Source organism: Rhinichthys klamathensis, unplaced genomic scaffold, assembly GCF_029890125.1.
Source record: "Rhinichthys klamathensis goyatoka isolate OS25496 unplaced genomic scaffold, OSU_Roscu_1.1 h1tg000201l_1, whole genome shotgun sequence".
In the NCBI taxonomy this organism is placed as follows: domain Eukaryota; kingdom Metazoa; phylum Chordata; class Actinopteri; order Cypriniformes; family Leuciscidae; genus Rhinichthys; species Rhinichthys klamathensis.
The window spans coordinates 142,308-165,997 of record NW_026606727.1 but is presented as its reverse complement, the minus strand read 5'-3'; the positions used below and the strand labels follow the sequence as shown (position 1 = coordinate 165,997).

The following is a 23,690-nucleotide window of genomic DNA, read 5'->3' as shown; positions in this document are numbered from 1 at the left end:
ACCCAAAAGGTCTTTAGCAACACTTTGTTTTCCTTCTCCCTCAGAGCCTCACTTCATCTCGGCTTATGACGTGGGTCTTTTCACCTTCTTCTTCTTGAGGGAAAATGCAGTGGAGCACGACTGCGGTAAGACTGTGTATTCAAGGGTGGCACGGGTGTGTAAGAACGACATAGGAGGCCGCTTCTTGCTGGAGGACACGTGGACCACCTTTACGAAAGCCAGACTCAACTGTTCACGGTCGGGAGAGATCCCATTCTACTACAATGAGCTACAGAGCACCTTCTATCTGCCTGAACAGGACCTCATCTATGGGATCTTCACCACCAATGTGTAAGTTTAGTCATCTAACAGCATCATTTTGTGTAGTTGTTTGAGTGACATTAGTACTTTTATAGTACTGGGGTGTTACATGCTTTACTCCATCTAATTTGAACTTAAAGGGGTCATATAATGGTACATGCACTTTTACAAGTTGATTGTACTGAAATGTGTGTTGGCAGTGCCTGTACACAACCATCATAAAATGATAAAAATCCATCCAGTGTTTTTGTTTTAATCTCATTATATGTTTTCCCCTGCCTCAAATTGAGCCGTTCGTTTTTGTGACGTCAATAAAATGGACGCCCCTCCCACAATTGTTGATTGACAGCAGCGTTTCAACACAGACCCGCCCTGAGCGAGCTGTCATCATAGTCCGTCATTGTTGATACACTGGAGCAGAATGGCGTCTAAGCGATTGTGGTGTTCTGTTCTTGGGTGTAATAACGAACACAGTCATTTTGATGTACCTAAATCCGAACCGCTGAAGACGCAGTGGCTGAGTTTTGTTTTCGAAGGGAATATTCCCCACGAGCAACGTCAATGCGGTCATGTTTGCGCGAATCATTTCTCAGCAGACTGCTTTATAAACGAGGGTCAGTATGAGCTGGTTTTGCTAAGAAGCTGCTCCTGAAAAAAGAATCGGTAGCAACTATTTATGTTCCCTCTGCACCTCCAGAAGAAGTGAGTGTAAAGTTTTATTAACCTTTATATTTATCTTTGCAAATCGCGAAAAAAAGTTTTTCATGAACATTAGTTGTAACATCAATCTGTCAATGAACTAACGTATACATCAGTAAACACATAGCGTTCGTTTCTCACTACTCTACCCTACCAGTACATACAAAGATAGATCAAAGTGACATTACGTTAACCAACCATTCAGAAACGTCCTGTTTGAGCCTTAATTGTCGAACTTCTTTGCGGCGGTCATCTTGTTCCAGGTCCGACTCCTTTTCAAACTGATACGGTTGCACAGATGTGTCCTCAGAGACTCCCGCTGGCATTCTCTCTCCAAAATATACCCTCAACTGTTGTCAAGGCAACACTCCACGTGCGTTGTATCAAAACGCCAGCAGAACAGAGGGGCGGAGTGACCAAAGCTCATTATCATTTAAAGGCATATGCACTGAAACGGCGTGCTGAAAACAGAGCTGTTTTTGACCAGGTAAAATTTGTGTTTTCTTAAAATACTAATGAGAATTTTTAATACAAGTATATTACAAAATTTTCATTTAGACCCTAAACATTCATATTAACCAGTACAAAAATGGCATTATATGACTCCTTTAAAAAATAATATGTTTATATATGTATATAATAAATATGAGAAATGATTATTTGGTCACACTTTAGATTAGGATCAAATTCTCACTATTAACTAACTATTAATATGACTTTTGCTTCAATAAACACCTAATTACTGCTTATTAATAGTTAGTAAGGTAGTGGTTAAGTTTAGCTATTGGGTAGGATTAAGAGATGTAGAATATGGTCATACAGAATAAGGCATTAATTTGTGCTTTATAAGTCATAAACAACCAATATCCTAGTAACATGCATGCTAATAAGCAACTAGTTATTTAGTGAGAATTAGACCCTAAACTAAAGTGTTACCAATTATTTACATTATATATATTGTTTTATATATTTTATGTTTAAAGAGTAAGTCTAACAAAATTTAGTGAAGTTTATAAGGATATTTATACTGGAAAATAAAATTACTGAATGAGAAAGGATTTTGACAGTGACAAATTACTGAATCTAAAACATACACTTTCCCATGTAGCGGTATATATTTAACCTAAAATCTCGAAGGACATATCATTATATATACACACTTATGAACTAAACATGTGACAAACTCGTGCTTTGTAAACCCTAATAGCTGTGAATATCTTTTGTCAAGATTAAACATTTTGAATTACACCTGAACTTTAGAAACAGGTGAAACGAGTCTGTTTCAGTTTATTCAAGAAATGTGAGACGGCCTTAGAGAGTAGTACATGAATGTGTTGCATCTCTTACAGTTTGGACAGAAAATAAATTAGCAGTAGATTAACAAGAATATTTTTGCCCTTAATTGCAAGTCATGTTGCTAACAAAGTATTTGTTAAGAATATGAATTTAATATGATATGAAAGCTAGTAGCTAATAATGGTGAAGCCGCAGCTGTCACAGACTTTCTTAATTCATATTTTAATTAAATCTTCTGACTGTCATCAATCACTTCTTTCTCTTTATATCCATATCTTGCTGTGTTCAATATTTTATACTCACCTTCTGCATACTTCACATTACACACTGTTTATTGCATTTTATGTTATGTAGCATTTGATTTATCATGCCGTATACAACATATTTTCTCTCGAATTTAGTATTGCAGCACTTCTTAGAGATATTGTCGCTTGTCCATTCCTTCCTTTCGATTAAAACATCTTGTAAAAATACATAAATGTAAAGTAGAATTTTTGTTGAAGCAATACCAGAACATACTGTATGCATACTGTCTGTTGGTTGTCGACCAAAACGTTTTATCTACTACCTTTTATCACTACTGGACTGCATATATACCTTTCAAATATACAGCAAATAGTATAGTTTCAATACTGCCTCTCTTGCTCTCCTTCCCTATATTTCATACTATCTCTCTCTCGTTTTCACTCATTTTATCTCTGTTTCTCTTTTGTCTCTTTTCCTGTCCCCTTTCGCTCACTGCCCCAGTAGGAACAGAATATGGTAATGCAATCAGAACAACAGAGTCTCCATCTGTCTGTGGTAAATTGAACACCTTAAGCAATGCTCCTTGGGGTTTGGGGCTGCAAAACAGGGAGGGCAGGCATGGGAGGAGTGCAGTGAGACAGAACGCAAGAGAGCAGCCAAAAATGGCTGAAAGTGTTGGTAGTAGTTTGTCCCGAGGTCTTGGCAGCCTTTCATTGAGTTGGCTGAAGGTGTCAAAGCAGTATATGTCCTCATACTGAGCTTACAGACAGTAACGGCTATCTAATATGTATTAGATGTATTGTGAAAAGCTACTCTAGGTAATGAACTTTCTTTTTTTCTTTTTTTTATGGATATTATATACAGGCCTTTTCTATTCTTTCCCTGTTTTAAATTTTTTTTTTTTTTTTTTTACCTATGCATCAAAGTAACAGATTTATAAGCTTTTCACAGTGTTTGGCTCAGATTCCTCTGCTGTTTTATGATTATTATTGTTCATAAATTTAACTTGACCATCGGTATGTTTTATTAAATTGCTGTTGCTGCATTTTATAAAAGCAATAAGTCACGAGAGGTTGCACTTTGCAGAGCTTTTACTTCGGTTTTCTAAAAGGTTTTCTTTCTGTAATGCCCTTAACTGTGCTTAAATCACTGTTTCTCTTTCTCTTATTGCCTTTATAAAACCTCTTGCATGTCTCTTCTGATTCTGATTGGTCAATCAGAGCAAATTTTTTCTATGATCATTTTATTGGATAATTGGCAACTGATTCCCTATAAAGCTATGCTAATTTCATGTCTCAGGTATCACCCAGCGTCTCTTTGTTCTCATCTAATTCAATTTAGGATTAGTTTATTAACTCCTGATGACCCTTCCTGGGTTTATTTTGCGATATGACTGGCTAACTGTACATTTTCCTTTATTAAGCCACTCCTGACCTATCGTACATTTTGGTATGAGGAAGGAGGAAATGTTTATAGAGACCAATTTAAAAATATTTTAAAGAGGATTCTTTTTTTTATTAACTTTTTGAAGGAATAGCTATCACCCTCATTTCTGTCACTGACCCGCAGGTTAACAGGGTGGAACAAACCTATTGGCACTTAGTATGATGACAGACAACCTCTCTGGAAAACAGAACCGCTGGTGTGAATGAATACGTCTATCGTGAATACACACACTTTCATGCCTGAATTACAACAAATGCCGAATAACAACCAAGTGCATATCTTCGCACACTGTGATGCAGTATGACAAAATCCACCTTGAAATGAGTTTTTTATACCCCATAGCAGGAATCTTTTCTTCATGTTTATTCCTTTATTCCTTTATTTTCATGTAGATTGAATGAAGGTGATGGTATTGAGGGATTCTGCTTCGTTGTTTTTCATCTTTCTGAAACTGAAGATGTTGTGCTATAACTGTAAAATCAGTACACCAACCAGCGTACTGTAAATATGAATATTGTGTAATAAACTTTAATTGAAATATTTATTATAAATATAAATATTTAATATAATAATAGTTTTTAATATACATATTTATTACATTTAAATATAAAAGCTCTATAGAAGATGCAGAAGGTGTATACAAAAGTTAAACTTGCATTTACAATATATTTTGTTGCAATACGTTAATAAATAATAAATTAAGTACACAGATGAATGAACTATGAAATTATTTTATTTTGATAATTAATACTCTTTTTATGCTTGAGTGCTTTATGCTGTAAAAATATTTATGAATAATCTTGCCTCAGTCCTGGCTGTGGAATGTTGCTGAGTTGGCTCTGTTTTTTTGCTGCGATGCAAGTATTCACTGAAGTTGAAACACTGAAGTATTTTTCTACACTGATGCATCTTTCTATTTTTTTTCCCTTTTTCCCTTGAGTACTGTCCTACTTTAGGTCAAAATGAACTTTATGGACCTCTTGGGTGACCTCAAATGACCCTGTGCTTTTTGACATATTGTCTATCCTGTCACCATAACTCAACATGACTTCATCTAAATAAGCATGTGATCTACTGTACGTGTCGCTTGGAAAGCTCAGAAGTCATCTGCTCTCACAGTGAGAAGACTTCATTCCCATATGCTGCGTGTTATACCGAGCGTGTCGTGGGATTTGCTAGAGTAGGTGACTTTCCAAAGGGTTATAGGACCAAACTCTGTACTTTACTTTTTACAAACCTCAAAAGCTTTTAAAACTGCACCATCATATGTGTGAAAGTCACATCTGCACAAGCATAAATGCAATAAAATGCCACGGTGACTTAGCATAGGCATGCATTATTTGACAAGACAGTGCATTAATGCATTTTTATGTATGTACAGTTTGTATGTGTGTGTGTGTGTGTGTGTGTACATACTATAAACCTTGCTCGGATATGTCAGAATAGGGAAGAAAAGACTATCACAACTTCCGTTTCATGCCAACTTTAAAATCAGGAATTGGAATTTAAATGGTAATTTCAATTAATTTCTGAATGTCGCACTTGACGTTACACCCTTTTTTATTGTGAAAGTCATGAATAATGAGGGCCAGATGAAAGCACAGACTGCCTGTCGCGGGAACTGAAAATGGAAAAATGCGCTTTTTGTGTCATGCATATGCATTCATGGGATGGTCAAGGGGAAAGTGGGAGTGTCACATAAAGAGATGGGAAGGGAAGCGTAAACTGCGCCTAATTATGTATTCCGCGTTATGTACAGAAAAAGCCGGTGGAAGCGCGCCTCTGATATGACGCAGCGCCTGAAAATAGGCTACCTTCCGTCAACACAACGGAACTATTTTCAGGCGCTGCGTCATATCATTACGCCTGCTGCTCTCATGGTACGGCAGTAAAGTTTCTTGATTATTACGCAGGAATGAGAGTATAGTTCCTAGCCATATCAGCCTAGAAAATCGCAACTTTACATTTTCCGTAGGTCTTAGTGCACGATGTAACTACAGAAGAGTCAAGTTTTAAATAGGAAAAATATCGAAACTCTTTGGTCCTTTTTTTTTTATAGAAATGCTAATGGTCTTGTCCACTCCAATGATGTATGCTAAGCTATGCTAGAAGTGGTACCGCCAGAACCGGAGATCGGCTGAATGGATTCAATAACGGTAAAACTCAACAGGGGGAGTTGTAAAAATGAGCCTATTTCCAAAAAAAGTGGAGTATCCCTTTAAGAAACTATATTACAGTTTCAGGAAGAAATCAAAGATGACATTGAATCTCCGACTCAGCGTTCACATTCCATTCCAGCAGTTGTTAAACTCCGCTACATTACAATTATTGGCATCGGGATCATTTCAAACAGTCACAGCATCAGCTGTGAGAGGAGGAGGCCCATTCAATTGCGCGTTTAAATACGCACAATTTACGGTATAGTGGGTGGGGACCGGCGCTGATTACCTGATGAACTGCAGGTTTGGTACATAACACGCACACTGCGGTTTCACATCAAGCGCTTTCTGCGTCTTGGCCATGGCGCTATTAACGCTGCGTTCGCAAATGTACGTACATCTGGCCCTGACTGTATAGAGCTGTTCACACCAAGAAACAATAACTATAAAGATAGCTATATTGATAACTATATTAGCGTCCACACAGACATTCTGCTGCAGTTATGTTGTCTGTCATAAATGCTCAAGCTCTTTATAGTTGGGTGGATTCTGTTTGGCTGTCAGTATTTTTATTGTTCATCAACTGGAAAAAATCATTCTAAAAGGGATTCTCTATTCTAAAGGAATTAGAATCATGGTTATTAACTAGAACTTTTGAGTTATAGTTACCATTATAGTTATCGTCCTTGGTGTGAACATGCCTATATATCTTCGTAAACTATAGTGACTGAATATGAAAGCGTAAGCAACAGGTTCTAAAACCTTTAGAAGACATATTGCACTGTATGATGTGGCAGAAATTTTAATGGTGTCAATTTGGTTATAGAATATGGTGTCCCTTTTATTTATAATTAAGTTGTGTGTAAATGTAACTGTATTTAGAAGTCTAAAAAAATACTAGCAAGTGTATTCTGCTTCTGTGAAGCCGCAGCCACTTATATCGGCAGGAAAGCAGCTCACTAGCTTTTCCCTTTCTCTATAGAAGTAAAATCTCAACAAAAAAAAGCCTGTAGTGCCTCATACCAAAGTTTCAGAGACTTGCTTTTGAATGTAAGAGTGAAAGAGAAAAAATAGCTTGAGATAATTGGCTGTCCTGTCAGAGCCTGCTCTGTCCTCGCAGCCTAAGGCTGACCGGTTTAGAGCCAATGTTTCATCTGCGCAACAGCTTTTTGAGCTGCACTGCCAAGATCCTCTCACTTTACCTCGCTAATTTTCCATGTTGAACCCCTCATATGTAGTCCCCAGAGTCGAGCTGCAGAACCAGGCTTGAATCTTCTTCAAGTCCATGCCTCACCATGCCACATAACAAGAGCCCAAGCCAGACTCCAGCATCTGGCAGGTCGAATCCCCGTCCTGGAGCTCTGCCCCTGGACCCATCTGTCTGTGGCTCCGGCATTACCGCCACAGTCATTGCTGCTCATTTATGTGCGGTCTCAACAGCACAAAATAATGAGTATGGTAACAAGAAAAACTTTCCAATTTTAGTTATCTTCTCAGTTGACATCAAAAGACGCCATGCTACTTTCCTTGTATGTGTGTAACCTGTGACCTAACATCTAAATAGCCATGAGTTCTACTGTACCCTTCATAGTCAGAAGACTTTGACTTCCAAAGCTGAAGGCTATACAGAGCATTTCATGTGTAGGTGACCTTTAACACCTGCTGCTTATCATACTCATAATGTCGTAAGTATAAGCAGTAAAGCAGGATATACTTAGTTCAAAACAAACTTTTTTTCACACCTGTCAATAACAAATGAAATTGAATATGGCTCTGGTCACTTGGGGTCCTTTCTGGTCCTTTCTTTGTCACTTCAACAGCTTCTGAAACTGCACTGTCATCTGTCCAAAATTGTGTGAGTCTGGTAACAAGAATAACCACCCAATCCATCCACTGCAGAGCTCATCTCTGCTCCTGACAGCTTACTGGAGTCTCTGGGCCACCTGCCACTCAAAGCAAGGGAGTTAATTAAGTCACGATGCATTTAAGAATATTTCATGCCAGAAGAAGCTGGCAAGATCCTCATGGGATGATATTATGAACTTTTATGTTTGTCTCAAGGTTCTAGATTGAATAACTTTTTGCAGCCCAATACCAACAATACCATGTTGGTAAGGTACATGGTGTGTAGAGGTCCATCAGCTGCATGCTGTGTGTGGGAAACCTCAGACACAAAAATTAAAATACGTTCCATCATATTATTTTAGAGAACAATTAATTTAAGTAAAATGAACCTGATGGCATTTATCTGCAGACCCGATATTAAGAACTGATAACTGATTAGCAAATTGTGAATATCTTTTACATTAGTGGTCTTTTACAGTGTGTGTGTGTATACATATATATGTATATGTTTTCAACATATTAAATGCTTTCATTGTGTTAAATTTGGCTCTTTCTTGTGATGCAGGAACAGCATTGCTGCCTCTGCAGTTTGTGCGTATAACCTCAGCGCAATCACACAGGCTTTCAACGGGCCCTTCCGCTCTCAGGAGAACCCTCGCTCCACGTGGCTCCCCACCCCGAACCCCATCCCTAACTTCCAGGTGCATCACTTTTACATTTTGTTCTCTGTGTGTGTGTGTGTCTGGAACAAACAGCCAATAGATAAATTCTATCAGCCCGGCACTGTGAGAGTAATTGCTCAATACCAGCTGGGTGTACTTGCATGCATCGTAATTCACAGTTATTGTCTACTTTCCTATAAAATTACATGGTGAGAAGTTGTCATTTTTTTGTAAAAGTTTTTTGTGAGTTTGTTTGCACTGCCCTGCTTGACCTCTGCACTAATTAATGAGTCTAACCCTAATGACGCTTACCAGTGTGGGACCATCGAGGAAGAAGGGCCTAATGAAGGACTAACTGAACGAAGTCTGCAGGACGCCCAGCGGCTCTACCTCATGAATGACGTGGTTCAGCCAGTTTCTGTGGACCCGCTGGTCTGGCAGGATGATGTGCGGTTCTCCAAGTTGGTTGTTGACATTGTACAGGGGCAGGACAATTTGCACCATGTCATGTACATAGGCACAGGTAATTAGGCCTTGAGGAGTTAGACAACTTCAGTTTTGTATTTTTACCACCAAATCCTTATATAAATAGCATTAGTTATGCAGCCTTGTGTAATTATGGTTTGCCTTCTGTTCTGACTTATCAGAGTATGGAACTATTCTTAAGGCCCTGGCAACCACAAATAAGAGCCTGCAAGGTTGCTACTTAGAGGAGATGCAACTCTTCCCTCCTGGCCTGCGTGAGCCAATCCTGAGCCTTCAAATTCTCCATGGCGACAGGACTCTTTTTGTGGGCCTGAATGACAAAGTACTCAAGATCCCTCTGGCAAGATGCTCCAGCTACAAAACAGAATTGTGAGTGACATGTTTTATCTGTACATTTTGTGCTGCAAATCCAATCCAATCCACCTTTATTTATAAAGCACCTTAAAAACAACACTGTTGACCAAAGTGCTCAACACAGTCTGTAAATAAACAATAACATACAACAAAGACACAACTAAAAAATTATAATAATAAGACAATAAATAACAATAAAAATAAATACAACAGTAATACAAAACTGAAAGTCAACCCTCAAACTGAGTTAAAAGCCAAAGAAAATAAATGAGTTTTAAGACGGGATTTAAAAACAGAAAGAGACTCGAGTCAATCTGATGTGCAAAGGCAGCTCATTCCAGAGTCTCGGAGCTGCCACAGCAAACGCACGGTCACCTGTAGATTTACGTTTGGTCTTGGGGACGACCAGCAGTGCCTGATCAGACGACCGCAGCGAACGAAAGGAGGTGTAGGGCACGAGCAGATCAGACAGGTACTGGGGGGCCAGGCCATGCAGACATTTAAAAACAAATAAAATAATTTTAAAATCAGTAAGAAAGTGCACAGGGAGCCAGTGGAGGGATTGGAGGATGGGTGAGATATGGCCAAATTTTTGAGTTCCTGTTAAAAGATGAGCAGCTGCATTTTAAACGAGTTGTAATCGTGCCATAAGTGATTTGCTAAGACCACTATAAAGTGCATTACAATCATCTAAACGAGTGGTGATAAAAGCATGAATTACAATTTCAAAATCATGTCGAGATAAAACCGGTTTTACTTTGGCTAGTTGCCTCAGCTGGAAGAAGCTGGTCTTCACCACTGCACTAATCTGGGCATCAAGTTTTAGGCGACCGTCCAACTTGACTCCCAGGTTTGTAACCACAGGGCTAATGTCTCGGGTTAGACAACCCAGGTCAACAGGAACCGCAGTAGCTGAGTCACTAGGAGCAAATAACACAAACTCAGTTTTACTCTCATTTAAGTACAAAAAATTCATAGCCATCCATGTTTTCATTTCATTCAGACACTCTAAAAGGGTTTTTGACTGACTTAGCAGCACATATATTTGGCAGTCGTTAGCATAAAAATGGAACGAAACATTGTAACTTCCGAAGACAACTCTCAAAATCAAGATCTTAATTTCTCATCATTCATTTGTCTGGTATCTGCAGGTATTGGGTTGGGATGTGCAAACCTGCATATTTTAAAAATGGACATGTTGCTGGATTGCCAGTTAACAGTCGCTTAACTAGCCTTATGGATTAGATGCCTTGAATAATTATTCTAGTTTTAGGTTCCCAGATTACCCCGATCAGATGTGACAGAATGGAACAGATTGCACAGGTTTTGAAGGGTTTCACTATTTTTAACTTGACACGCTGCTCTTGGCAAGCCCGCACAAGACAGTGGCCAATACGGTCTCAATGTCTATAGCTGTAGTGGAGGTGGATTGAAGTGGATGAATTTTTCCAAGCAAATTGTCTAAAATTCGATTTATATATACTTTTTTATTTTGTATAATATAATATAAATTAAATAATTATATTAAAATAAATTATTTTATAATATAAATGATAAATATATTATTTATGTAAATATATTCTATAATATATAATTTCTACTAAATACTGCTTACAATTGTTATATTCTCACTTTAATGGCATTTATAGTACCAAAAATGCATTTATATAAGTTTTAGGGATTGCCTTAACATAACAGCATATATATACATATATATATATATATATATATATACACACACACACACAGACACATATACTGTACATATATATATATATACACTACCGTTCAAAAGTTTGGGGTCGGTACGATTTTAAATAATTTTAAAAGAATTCTCTTCTGCTAACCATGGCTGCGCTTATTTGATTAAAAATACAACAAAAATCAGTTATAGTATTAAATATTATTCCAGTGTAAATCAGCTGTTTTCTGTGTGAATATATAGTAAAGTGTAATTTATTCCTGTGATCAAAGCTGAATTTTCAGCATCACCAGTGTCAGTGTCTTCAGTGTCAAATGATCCTTCACAAATCAGTATAATATGAAGATTTGATGCTCAAGAAACATTTATTATTATTATCAATGTTGAAACAGTTGTTGGTCTGTCAGTTGTACAGTTTTTTTTTTTTTTTTTTTGGATTCTTTGATGAATAGGAAGTTCAAAAGACTTTTGTAACATTATAAATGTCTTTACTGTCACTTTCGATCAAATTAATTATTCCTTGATAAATAAAAGTATTGATTTCTTTCCTCCAAAAAATAAAAATAAAATTCTCACTGACCCCAAACTTTTGAACGGTAGTGTATATACTGTATATGTATGTGACTAATCGACTAGTCGGTTGTTGACAAATAGTCAACTAGTCGACCATTGTGACCCATTCCTAGGGCCTTTTAGATTTCAGGGACAATACCTGCTTTCTCATTGGACTGTAGGTGTTGGGTGACAGTAGACCCAGGTTGAGGTGCATGAATGGCTCCTTTCACGTTGGTAAGAGCTCTTGTTACCCACCTCATTGGAATTATACCCTTGATCTGTCATTGGAAAAGAAATTCCTCCTCACGAGTGACTGAAGCAGTAAGAGGTTTGCCGTTTGACAGCCCCCGTGTATTCTATCAAAGCTTTCCATCAACTTTCCACTCCAAATGCAGGGTGGGGACAACAGTCAGGCTCAATTTGCCAGAGGAGCACATAGAGCGCACTGTCCGCTCTCTGCGCGCCGCGCATGAAGGTGAAAGATCGAGTGTGGGTCTGGATGAATGAGGGAGAGATAAAGGAAGCTAGGAGGGTTCAAAGGAAAGAGGAAGGGTGCCGTCTCGAGTGAATGGTTTTCTGTGAGGGCAAACATATTTGACTGCGAGCAGATGATTAGTCAGCACTTTGATTTCACATCTCAGTATGTGTACGCTCTCTCTCATGCACAGAAACACACACAAGGCTATGTGGTGAAAGCTGAGGCTGTTGCATACTAAACAAGGTAAAGGTAAGATGTGAGAAATGAAGCGGAAGCGGACGTTGCCAGCTCTATTTAAAACCCAGCAGGGAGGAACAATCACGCTGGGCTCCAAGGGCAGGCCAGAGAGAAGAGTCCTTAATCCCTAATCCGTAATTTCTGCCACATTCAGAGTACATTCACATTTGAACACAGCGCTTTGACATTTCATTAAAGCCGTACTCTCATATGAAACGTCACAGAGGTGTGACAGGCCTGCATATTAGCTGCAGTTTTTATTCACTTCCTGCTGCACCAGCCAGCTTCCTCTCTTCCATCAGATCATGGAGAAGGTGGATCGCTGCTAGAGACCTTAAATAGAGACCTCCATTATATTATGGAATGTTGCATGTCAAGTTATATTTATTTGTACAATGCTTTTCACAATTCACATTGTTTTAAAGCATCTTTACATAAAGTGATACTTTTATGTCTATAATGGCTTAATGCTTTAATATTGAGCAGGTTTTAGGGCTGGATGATATGACGATATATAATGATGATCCTTGATCCTTCTAGCTAATATAAATTATCTTGATCCAGCTAAGACATTTTGTAATTATAGCTAGCTGTAATACTAAGCGCATTTCAAACACAAACCCAACATTTAGCATGTAACAGACATTTTTTGTCAGGACCACTATCGTCAAATACGATTGACAATTAGCATACAGTTTGGGTTGGCGGTATGGTTCTGTTCTGGGCAAGAACTCCCTGTGCATCCATGCAGTCTAGCATGGATAAGAGCAGGGAGAGCAACAATAACCCCCCTTAGGGTAAACAGAACAGAACCAACATTAATGTATTTCAGATGTCTTTAATTCAAGATTTTAAAGTACAAAATTCGAGAATTTATTCTGATTCAAGGGGAATCAGATTGCCAAATCCTGACTGGCGAGAGGAGGAGCTGGGGATGGAGGAGGGATTTTAGCTCCTGAGAAACGCGATAGCTGTTGATAATACTGAAGGAACTTATACTGTATATGTATACAGTGATAGGCGTCTTATTCCTATAGGTAGACGTGGATCAGCTGATGCGAGCTTGACTAACGTGGCCTGCCAGAACTGACACTACACTTGATATTTATTTAAAAATGCTTTAGAAATATATTATCATATTAAAACCCAGTGTTGTGATATAAATTTAAAAATGCTTCATAAATGTAATATTTATTATAGCATAAAAAGCCCAGTTCTACAATATTTATATTTTATGTATCTTAAATTTTAAATTTACATTTTATTATTATAAATAAAAAAGTAAATACATTTTTAGCATACAACAGTCCAATTTGGCCAGAATGATCAGAAAACACTTTCTAAAGTATAGGAAATATGCCTAAATTTATACATTTTATAGCTTAGACGTTTATAAAAAATAAAAATGGTCATGTTTATGGTATTTTTGTGCCCTTTTTGGAAAAACTAACAGCACAGTCTTCATAATTTTTCCTTTTGTGTTCCTCGGAAGACCTTTTTTTTTCTTTTTTTTACTTTTCTTTCATTTTCAGAACCTATGACTGTCACAATCAATAATTCTCAGGAAATAGTAGTTGGGACAATGTATGTCCAATAATACCTTCGAATATAAATATAGATCTTAATGTATAACTTTAGATATAATATTTTTTGGAAAGACCTTTTTGTGAAATCTGACCCCAAAAAAAATAAATGTTATTTTTCTCCAGGTTTTATATTGGCGCCCCATATAGAATTACTTGTTGTTTGGTAAGTTGTCTTTTGGACCAAAGTAACCTAAAGAACATTTCTGTAGGTCAAATGCAAATAAGGCATGTGAGATTGCATCAGTGATGTGAGAGACAAATTCTTATTTGCCCTTGTGATGAAACGAATCAAATCAATGCAAACAAAACCGACAAAAAGAATAGCAGGCTTTTCAAAATGTAATGGCTCTGCATATAATTACTTTAAAATCGTTATGCTTCTGTTCACAGTTGCTGCCCCTTTGCAGCTTTTTCTCTTTACAGATGAAAAGAGACAAAGAGTCTCTCTGCTCTTGCCTTTGGAGAAGTGTTTATTAATGACTTAATCTACATTGTTGGTGGCTCTGGTTTGAAAGCAGTGTGATAATTAAAGTTTGATCCCTCGCAATTCACTTTTCTGCTAATTTTTATTGGCCTTAGCCTCTCACCTCTGCTTTAAAAAACTCATTTACTTTAATCAGCCGACTGATTGTTTGACGGGATCTTAAGGGACCAACCGGCTGGGCCAGATCGATAAACTTAAAAATGGCGATTCCGAATCACGGATGAAACAAATGTGCAAGTTGATGGGCTGGATCCCTTTACTGTGATTTCTACCGACAGTGCAGCACTAAGCAGCTGAGGTGTGGGTGGGATAAAGGTGCTCCTGATATTCACTATTTACACCTATGTGCCAATGGATCTTAGTAGGGATGTGAAAACGGCATGCTTTTCAAAAACCCACACTCGACTAATTGGTCTTAGAGAAGTGATCTACTGAATAATTAGGCTTTGGGTTCACTCGTCCTTGATTCAGCCAACAAAATATTGAAAAAGTCCAATTTTCCAATGAGCAAAGAACTACAAAAAAATAAACATGGGTTGTGAAATTATGACATGATCGAGGATTAAGACATGACAACTCCTCGCAGCTTAATTTTCATCAAATTAATTATGGTGTCTACCCTGACTAAGGTCTATTGATGAATTATTTTACATACAGTAGCCTAATTAGAGACCACAGCGCAGTCAGTGCTGACAGTTTTGATGATGTGATGATGATGAGATGATGATGTCTTGGAGCGCTGTTAGGAATGTAGGTTTGAGGTTACAAACATCTTCCGCAAGCAGAGCATACCATAAACAGCCCAAACCACAAGCTTTACTCAGAAAACCACAAATATGTTTTTACAGCTTTCCTTTCCCACTTCTTGTGATGTGGCAAACCCATGTCCCCATGTCTACAGAGATGCTTGGTCACATCAGTGTTTTTGGAGGGTTTTTGCTGTAACAATCACTGTATGTTGCAGTTTTAGATCTCTCTTGCTTTATGGATTGTGGCGGGTGTAGGAAGTCCTAGATATTTTTTTAAGCCTTGTGTCTTGAATATGCTCTGAAAAAACGTACTACTTTCAACCAAATAGCTGTTGTAGTTTACTCTTTCGCATCATTTACGAGTTCTCTCGTCTTTTATGAGAAAACATTTCCCTGCCATTGACGAGTTTTACGGCGTTCCGTGTTTCCGGGTGTTGATGGACTCGATCTAATCAATCTATGTTTTGTTCATCGTACTGAATCTGATCCAGACTTGGTCTTTGACAAAAACGCAATTTTCTCAGCTTTTAGCTTAAACTGTTGCTTTTTTTATGAAACTTACCCACATTCAAGTGTTGATAAAAAAAAGAATGCATGAAGTTAGAATAAAAGCAGATGGTCTGCTTTTCTAGGTAAAAAATAAAGGCATGATTGATGAATCAACCACAAGGAAGAATATTTTTATTCTTTTATTCTTTAATATTTAAACATTTTCATTTACACCACCTTTCAAAAGTTTAAAGTATTTTTTTTTTTATAACTACTACTTTTAGCCAGCAAGGACACATTAAACTGAGTAGACATTGTCACATTTATATTGAAAAAATATATATATTTAAAATATATGATGTTCTTTTGAATTTTTTTCTTCATCAAAGGGTCTTTTCTCTTCCACAAAAACATTAAGCAGCTCGATTTTTTTCAGGATTGACAATAATAATGTTTCTTGAGCACCAAATCAGCATATTACAATGATTTCTGAAGGATCATGTGACACTGAAGACTGGAGTAATGATGCTGAAAATTCAGCTTTACATCACAGGAATAAATTACATTTTAAAATAGTTTACATTAGAAAATTTATTTTAAATTGTAATAATATTTCACAATATTACTCCTGTATTTATGTATTCAGTAAAAGCATTTACATAAAAAACATTAACATTAAAACAGTTTTGAATGGTAGTAGACCAATATAACAATACATTATAATAAACAATAAACATATTTAATTACAAGTCATGAAACTACCGTAGTTTTATGACAAAGTCTTAGGTCTCTCAGTTTTAGGAAAATTGCTGGTTTGATTTTCGCAGGGAGGGAATCGTGATCTATCACCTTTGTGTGCTTAACCTCAGGTTGCACCATTATAATTGTCTCCTCCATAATGCTGCGTTCATGTTGTGTTAAAATTAGCGCAATTACAAGCTGACAACTTGAGATTTTACTCTGAGCTGAGCACGTTCTCAGACATGATTTGTTTCTATGGCAACCCTCATAATGCAAAAAAGGTTCCACTCCACCACGTGTGGTTGTGTTGTTGATGATGGCAAAATATTGAATCACTGCATTCACATACCTCTATATGCTTTTGAAAAATAAGAACAAAGAAAGTGCACCAGGTAACACTAGCTATAATAAAATAGCACATAAAACAGAAAAATATAGATGTATGTACCTAATTACATTTAAATGTTGAAGATTCTGCCATTTTCCATGAAGTGAGAAAAGTCAATGCTTTCATAAAATGTAGTTTCTAATTTGTAAGCACAACTGTGTTTTCCAGTCAAAAACATATAATTTCTGTCATTTAACATCATCAAATTCCCCCTGATCATGTGGTGAAAAATATATTTTCTAAAAAGCTTACCTGTGGCTAAGCCTTATAGACAGTCTGTAAGAAATTCTCATTTCAGAGGCCCCGTCTGACCCAAACAATTTACAGCCAGCTTGTCGCCAGCTTGTCAACAGGGTGCTAAAAAACACGGGGTTTGAGAGCTTGCAGCTTGTTTGAGCACACAGCCCAGTACTCGAGCAACTGGAGGAGCTGCAGTGAGAGGAAAGGCAGGGAAAGAAAGTAATCAGAAGGTGAGAGCATTTATTACCACAGGCTTTTAACTGACTCTCCATTGGCAGAGTCCCAAAATTGAAGCCATTTTTCTCATGCGCTTTCTCCCATTCTTGATTAAGACAAGCAATATGTCTCAAACTCCTCTGTCCTGAACTTCTGACAAATAGCATCTTTTCTTCTTCTCCTGAGATGAAGCCATTAAAGCACCTGACCATCTTATCTCTGTCTAAGCTAAGCTGTCAGCGTTTGGTGTGTGTGTGCGGAAAAGCTGTAATTTATAGGCTCTGGCGTTTTCCTAAAATATTATATATATATATATATATATATATATATATATATTAAAGAGGTCATTGGGAGAAAATTGAATTTTGAGAATTTGAGGTCATTTTTCTGTACTATTTCACACACTAGAATCATTAACTGTGTCATCGGTAACATGCAGGGAATTTAATTGACAGTTCTAATGTTTGTATACTAAATGTGTGTGGCGTAGCTTGGTTAGCTAGTTTTATTGATTCTGAGCATAGTGTTCATAGTGCATCCATAAAAAACAAAACTTTGGCCCTTGTTTACAACGAAAAGGTCACGAATTGCTATTAAAAGGACAGCAATAACTATCTGTCTTTGTTCATCTTTTTTAAAGGCCTATAAAATAAGACAGTATTTTTTACAGCCCTCCCAATGACTTTAAAACCTCTATTAAACCGCAAAAGATTGATTGTCTTCTGTCCGCTGCCTTGCCACATTGTTTTATGTATTACTTCATTTTTTTTTGCACTATTTAAAATTTTACCAGCAATGTCTTGTGGCTTTGCTGCTGAAATAGTGCGCTGTAAGAAAACCATGTTAAATTATACAGCGGTATGATTCGTGTTGGTTTGTGTTGCTTTTGTTTTAGCACTTCTTCCATGCACAGAAACCTTGAATTAAGGTGCAATTCTTTGAATTGGCCCTCAAGTGCACTAACTTATTTTTTACAGCAGGTTATTTTTAAAATATGTGAGCTGTGTGACTGGTTGCAAGGCTAGACGGCTGAGTTTTTCTGCTGTGCTTGTCCTTTTTCTTCTGAGACCGTGGTCAGCTTGTGAAAATATCTCTCTACGGAGTGCAAGTTGCAGAACTCAGGAGGGAAAAAAACACCTTCAGGAGGCTGTTAATTGAGTTTTTTCCTCCACTAGGTCAGCTGGCAGAGTCCTGAGAGCAGTCGAGTCCTGGCAGTGCCCCAGGGCCGTGTCCTGAGCTCATCAGTAAAACAGGCTACTGCTGTATGGCCACCGGAATGTCAAATCAGCATTCCTTCCATGCCGGCACATTTTCATAGTCTTAAGAGATTACATGGATGGCTGGCTTTCACTTTGGTCCGTGGGAGTGGATCTTCCACTGTAATTAATGAAATCACTGCAAACGTTTTTGTTTAAACGAGTAGTTCTCGTAGGTCAGCGCCCTGAGGGCTTGTGTTTCTGCCCTCTGTAATGGGTGGTAATTTGGCCTTGATGTGCACAAGGAAGTTGTCGTTATTCTCTCTATCCTCACATCCTTTAATTGGTTGGAGCCATTTATTTCATCAATCATGCACTATAGTATATGATGCTAGGGGTGCTCCAGCTAATTTATTGTTGTTTATTACTGTTGTGTTATAGCTGCCAAAACTTAGTCAGAAACTAATGAGAAGATGATAATCAGGCCTGTTTCATGCACCTCACGTCTGATGCAATTGATGCATATTCGTTTCAGCACCCATATTGACTGGATTCAGAAACCCTTTTTTGAAAAGAGTTATGACTGAATCCGGATGACTTAAGCAGTTTTGCATAAAGTTGAGTATGTCTAAACTGCTTCTTACTGCTTGCTCTGCTCTGCTGTCAGTCCCACAATCCCTCACATGAGCCTGCCACTCAGTTCCTATGGGCAGGGTTGTCCAATCCTGCTGCTGGAAGGCCACTGTCCTGAAGAGTTCAGCTCCCAACCCGAATTAAACACACTTATACCAGCTAACCAAGGGCTTACTAGGCATATTAGAAACTTCCAGGCAAGGTGTGTTGAGGCAAGTTGGTGCTAAATTCTGCAGGCCAGCGGCCCTCCAGGACCGAGTTTGGAAACCCCTGCTTTAGGGTCATTCCGTGTCAAATCAACCAAATTTCAGAAACTTCCTTTTGGTATCTTGGTAGCCCTATATGGTTCAATTCCAGAGATATGGAGATCTTAATACGGCTCCATGAGTAAATTGGTCAATTGTTCACATTTTCAGTGGTCAAAAACCAGTCACTATCAGTACAGCTGATACTTTTTTCTTGTAAAGAGGAATATCTGAACAACAAATAATGTTGAAACTAGAAATGTATCTTGTTTTTTTCTATCAACACAATTGCATAGAACATACCTCTCTGAGTGCCAAAAATACACTGAAATGGTCAAGTTGAGGCACATTAACACATTAACTCAAAAGTGTATTTATAAGAATCTATTTGAATCAGTTTCAAGGATATTTGGAAGAAAGGATTTTGTTAATTTGAACAGCTTCTGGAGCTACCAAGAGTTGAAACACGCAGTATTGTAACTTGGGATAAGATATCGTGACATCCCAATATCTCTGGGATTGAGCCATATAGCCTTAAAAATTAAGATTCCAAAAGAAAAGTTTCATAGGAACGAATCTGAAACGAAATTAAGATATCTTTAACACTTCTTGAGTTACAGATATGTAAACTTCAGAAAAATATTTTTTGGCACTCAGAGAGGTGTGTTGAATATTTTGATAGAGGGAAACGAGATACATTTCTAGTTTCAGTGTTATTTGTTCTTCAGACATTTCTCTTTAAACACAATACGTAACAGCTGTTTGAAAAGTAAACCACATTTGGTTTTTGACAATTGAAAACGGGTACAATTTAACAATTTAAACATGGAGCCGTGTTGAGATGCCCATATCTATGAGACTGAACCATATAGGGCCTTGAAAATGAAGATTCCAAAAGAAAAGTTTATTAAGAATTAGAATCTAGAATGATATTAAGATATCTTTAATACTTTTAGAGTTACAGGCATGCAAACTTTGGAAAAACAATATTTATGGCACTCAGACAGGTATGTTCTATGCAATTGTGTTGATTAGAAAAAAACAAGATACATTTCTAGTTTCAACATTGTTTGTTGTTCAACTGTATGCAAAGTGACATTTGGTTTTCGACCACTGAAAATGTGAACAATTAACTAATTTACTCATGGAGCTGCATTAAGATCTCCGTATCTTTGGGATTAAACCATATTGGGCCTTTAAAATGAAGATACCAAAAGGAAAGTTTGTTAAGAACCACATTTTAAAAGGATATTAAGATATCTTTAATACTTATTGAGCTACAGGTATGCAAACTTGGAGCAAAAAACACAAGAAGTGCTTTTTCCCTTTTTTTTTTTACTGTCACGGTTGGCATATAATGCAACAAAGATTGCTAAAGTAAACAGATTTTACTAATAGACCTATCAATCTCTGTAAAAATAAAATAAAATGCCATCTTTCTAAAGTCATTTTATCCCCCTGTAATTTGGCTCCAAATCTCAGATGAAAATAGTCATTTTGACCACCCTCTACAAAACAGTGGATTTCTCAGTAAATATACATCCATGACATTTAATATTTTGGCTTTCTTCTTCCTTTATGTATTTCTTTCATCTGACAAAAAGAGCTGGGGACCTCTGGTTGAGTTGACACGAATGACCCTATAGACAATTAATTGAAAATGCTTGCTTTAGTGCTAGTAGACACGTATGGTCATTGCGGTTTAGTGAGGCACATTGAGTTGCACTGACTGTGAACTTGAAAAACATGAAGGCAGTAATTCAACCTTAAATTTCTCTTATGATAGGAAAATGTATGTACAGATAACCCAAATCCTTAGCCCTAGTTCCACTGAAAAAGATAAATCATATGAATTTTAAACAACACCGAAACACATGATGACAGAATCTTCACTTTTTGCCATTTTACGATAGGGTCATCCAGGATCTATGTAAATTAAAGTGTAGAAGGGCGATATATTTTCCTTTTGCCTTTATATTCCTGACAGACTTGAAGCGTTGGAGTGGTTTAGCACTCAGCCCAGCTCGAGCTCCCTTCTCGGCAGGATTCAGTCTTGGCACTCTGCACTGTATCAACACTCTGTGTGTTTCCTCAACCTTGAGGCTGGAACGCCAAAGGGCCAGCGCAAACAAACCGATACACTTGTGCCAAAATCGAGCCTTTCAAGCTAAAGGGAAGGTTGCGAGGCTGCTGGTGCTTTACTAACACACCGCCCCAAATTCCGGAGCCCTTGAAACGGCACTCATGGCTTAACTTCATTAGTGGGTTTAGATTTAATTACACCTCATTAGGCCTCTTTTTTTTAGCAGCTTACAAATATTTAATCAATTTCGAGGTGTTGCGTAGCAAGGGTTTTGTAGAAAGAATGGGGAATTCTCCCAGGCGTGGTTTAGATTTGTTATCTGGGAACTGTAGTGCCTAGGGCTGCTGTCAGTTAATGTGCAAGGTTTTTAATCTACGATGTTAAGCAAGGAAAGCAGATTTTGGATGTCTCCATTTGAAAAGTCAATGTGAATTTTCATTTGCAACCCATTTTTCTTTCACTATCTGTTTAAGAGTGCAACAGGATATTCAACTTGATTTTATCCAATTATTTGTCTGGGAATCGACTGGATCATGAAAAGTGGCTGTTGCATACCCCAATGAAGTCTTGCTAAAACAATAAATAGCTATTTGCATTAAAATAACCATTAGATATTTGAAATAGCTATGCTATCCTTTAGCCCGCATGGTGATGGCAGTAGATTTTTTTAAATTCATATGTATATATTTCATATTTAATCATATATAGTAAATAAATTGAATTTATATTTTTGTGGAAACTGCGATAATTTTTTCCAGTATTCTTTGATAAATAGAAAAAAGAACATTATAAATGTCTTTACTGTCACGTTTGATGTACTGTACTGTTTACTGATCACGTTTTATGTGTTTATATATACACATATATAAATACAGTAGCCTACATATATATATTTTTTCTTGTCTTTGGAATTGATCCAAAGACCAAGAACGTGCATTTGAAAAGTAAATAAGGTCAATTCTAATTTAAAGCTCCAGTCCGTAACTTTTTTTGGGTTAAAAATTATCCAAAATAAATTTTTGGGCAAGTACATAACCAGCCAGTGTTCAAAACTATCTGCTTGCCGTAGCTTGATTCAAAACGGTAAGCTTGGAATAATATTTTTAATTCCAGTGGTACTGGTGGATTTCCGCGGGAGATTCGAGCATGTCTTTGCGTCATTACGTCACATCTGTACACATAAAGGAGGAGTCTCGGCTAGTAGGCTATATTGCGTGTGAGGATGTTGGAGGTGGAGATTTATAGCCTTTCCTCACAGCACTTGATATAATTAAATTTGATGGCGGATCCAGAAAGGTTCAAATGACCATCACCAGTGACAACTGGAGATTCACCCGTTGTAAAATGCAAAAGACTTTGGACTGAGAGTTTGGAAAAAGAGACTGCAACCGGACCCATGCGAAAACAAGGACAAATATCGGAAGGGCATTAAATGTAGTCACGCAATGCTGATGTTGTTAATATTAACAATTTGACAACACAGTATAATTTGCACGGTTTGTCGTGATATGATAAGCGATCGTTAGATTTAATCAGCACGATTTACTGCAATGCTTTTTTCCCTTAGTTGGTCAGAACAAAAGTGGATGTTACTTGCTTGTTCAGATGACATTTACCGGTGAAAGGTCTCATGTTGGTCATACTTCCAAAAAGTAGAATCTGTGATTCCGAATGACAGTATGCACACCGGCGCGGCGACCGACAGCCGCACATTCTCCTCAAAACATTGGATTCATCCGCGCTGTGCCGTGCCGAGGCACAACTCACGTAAAGTTGATAATTCCGCGAATAACTGCAATTGCAGATTTCGAACAGAGATGGCGACAAAGAGGAAAAACTGCGGACTGCAGCTTTAATATTGACTATTATATATACAGTACTATTCATACACTATCTCTATTTCAGGACGTGTTTGGATGCAAGGGACCCTTACTGTGGTTGGGACCGAAAGCAGCGCCGCTGCACCACCATAGAGGACAGCTCCAACATGAGCCAGTGGTTCCAGAATATCACTGCCTGCCCGGTAAGGACCAGCCGTTTAAAGAGTCCACCACACTCACTGCTTGATGCATGACTGAAGTTTCGACACATGTCCGCCGTCTCCATAGCTCTCAGTCAGTCTCCCAATGCAGCTTTGAAATCTGTGTTGCGTGAAAGGTGCTATGCCGCATGATT

The 23,690-nt window shown here is 37.6% G+C and overlaps 1 protein-coding gene across 7 annotated transcripts in view; it reads left to right on the top strand.

Moving 5' to 3' along the window:
* Positions 1 to 23,690, top strand: part of sema5ba (sema domain, seven thrombospondin repeats (type 1 and type 1-like), transmembrane domain (TM) and short cytoplasmic domain, (semaphorin) 5Ba) — a 158,505-nt gene that overhangs the window by 115,213 nt on the left and 19,602 nt on the right. For all 7 annotated transcript variants that reach the window (XR_008808199.1, XM_056263159.1, XM_056263160.1 and 4 more), the window contains 5 exons: positions 45 to 330; positions 8,557 to 8,692; positions 8,969 to 9,176; positions 9,301 to 9,508; positions 23,421 to 23,538. Coding sequence is in view for 6 of the 7 variants with exons in the window: in XM_056263159.1 (XP_056119134.1) it covers positions 45 to 330; positions 8,557 to 8,692; positions 8,969 to 9,176; positions 9,301 to 9,508; positions 23,421 to 23,538 (956 nt within the window). In the remaining variant the exon portion in view is untranslated. The remainder of the gene's footprint in view (positions 1 to 44; positions 331 to 8,556; positions 8,693 to 8,968; positions 9,177 to 9,300; positions 9,509 to 23,420; positions 23,539 to 23,690) is intronic.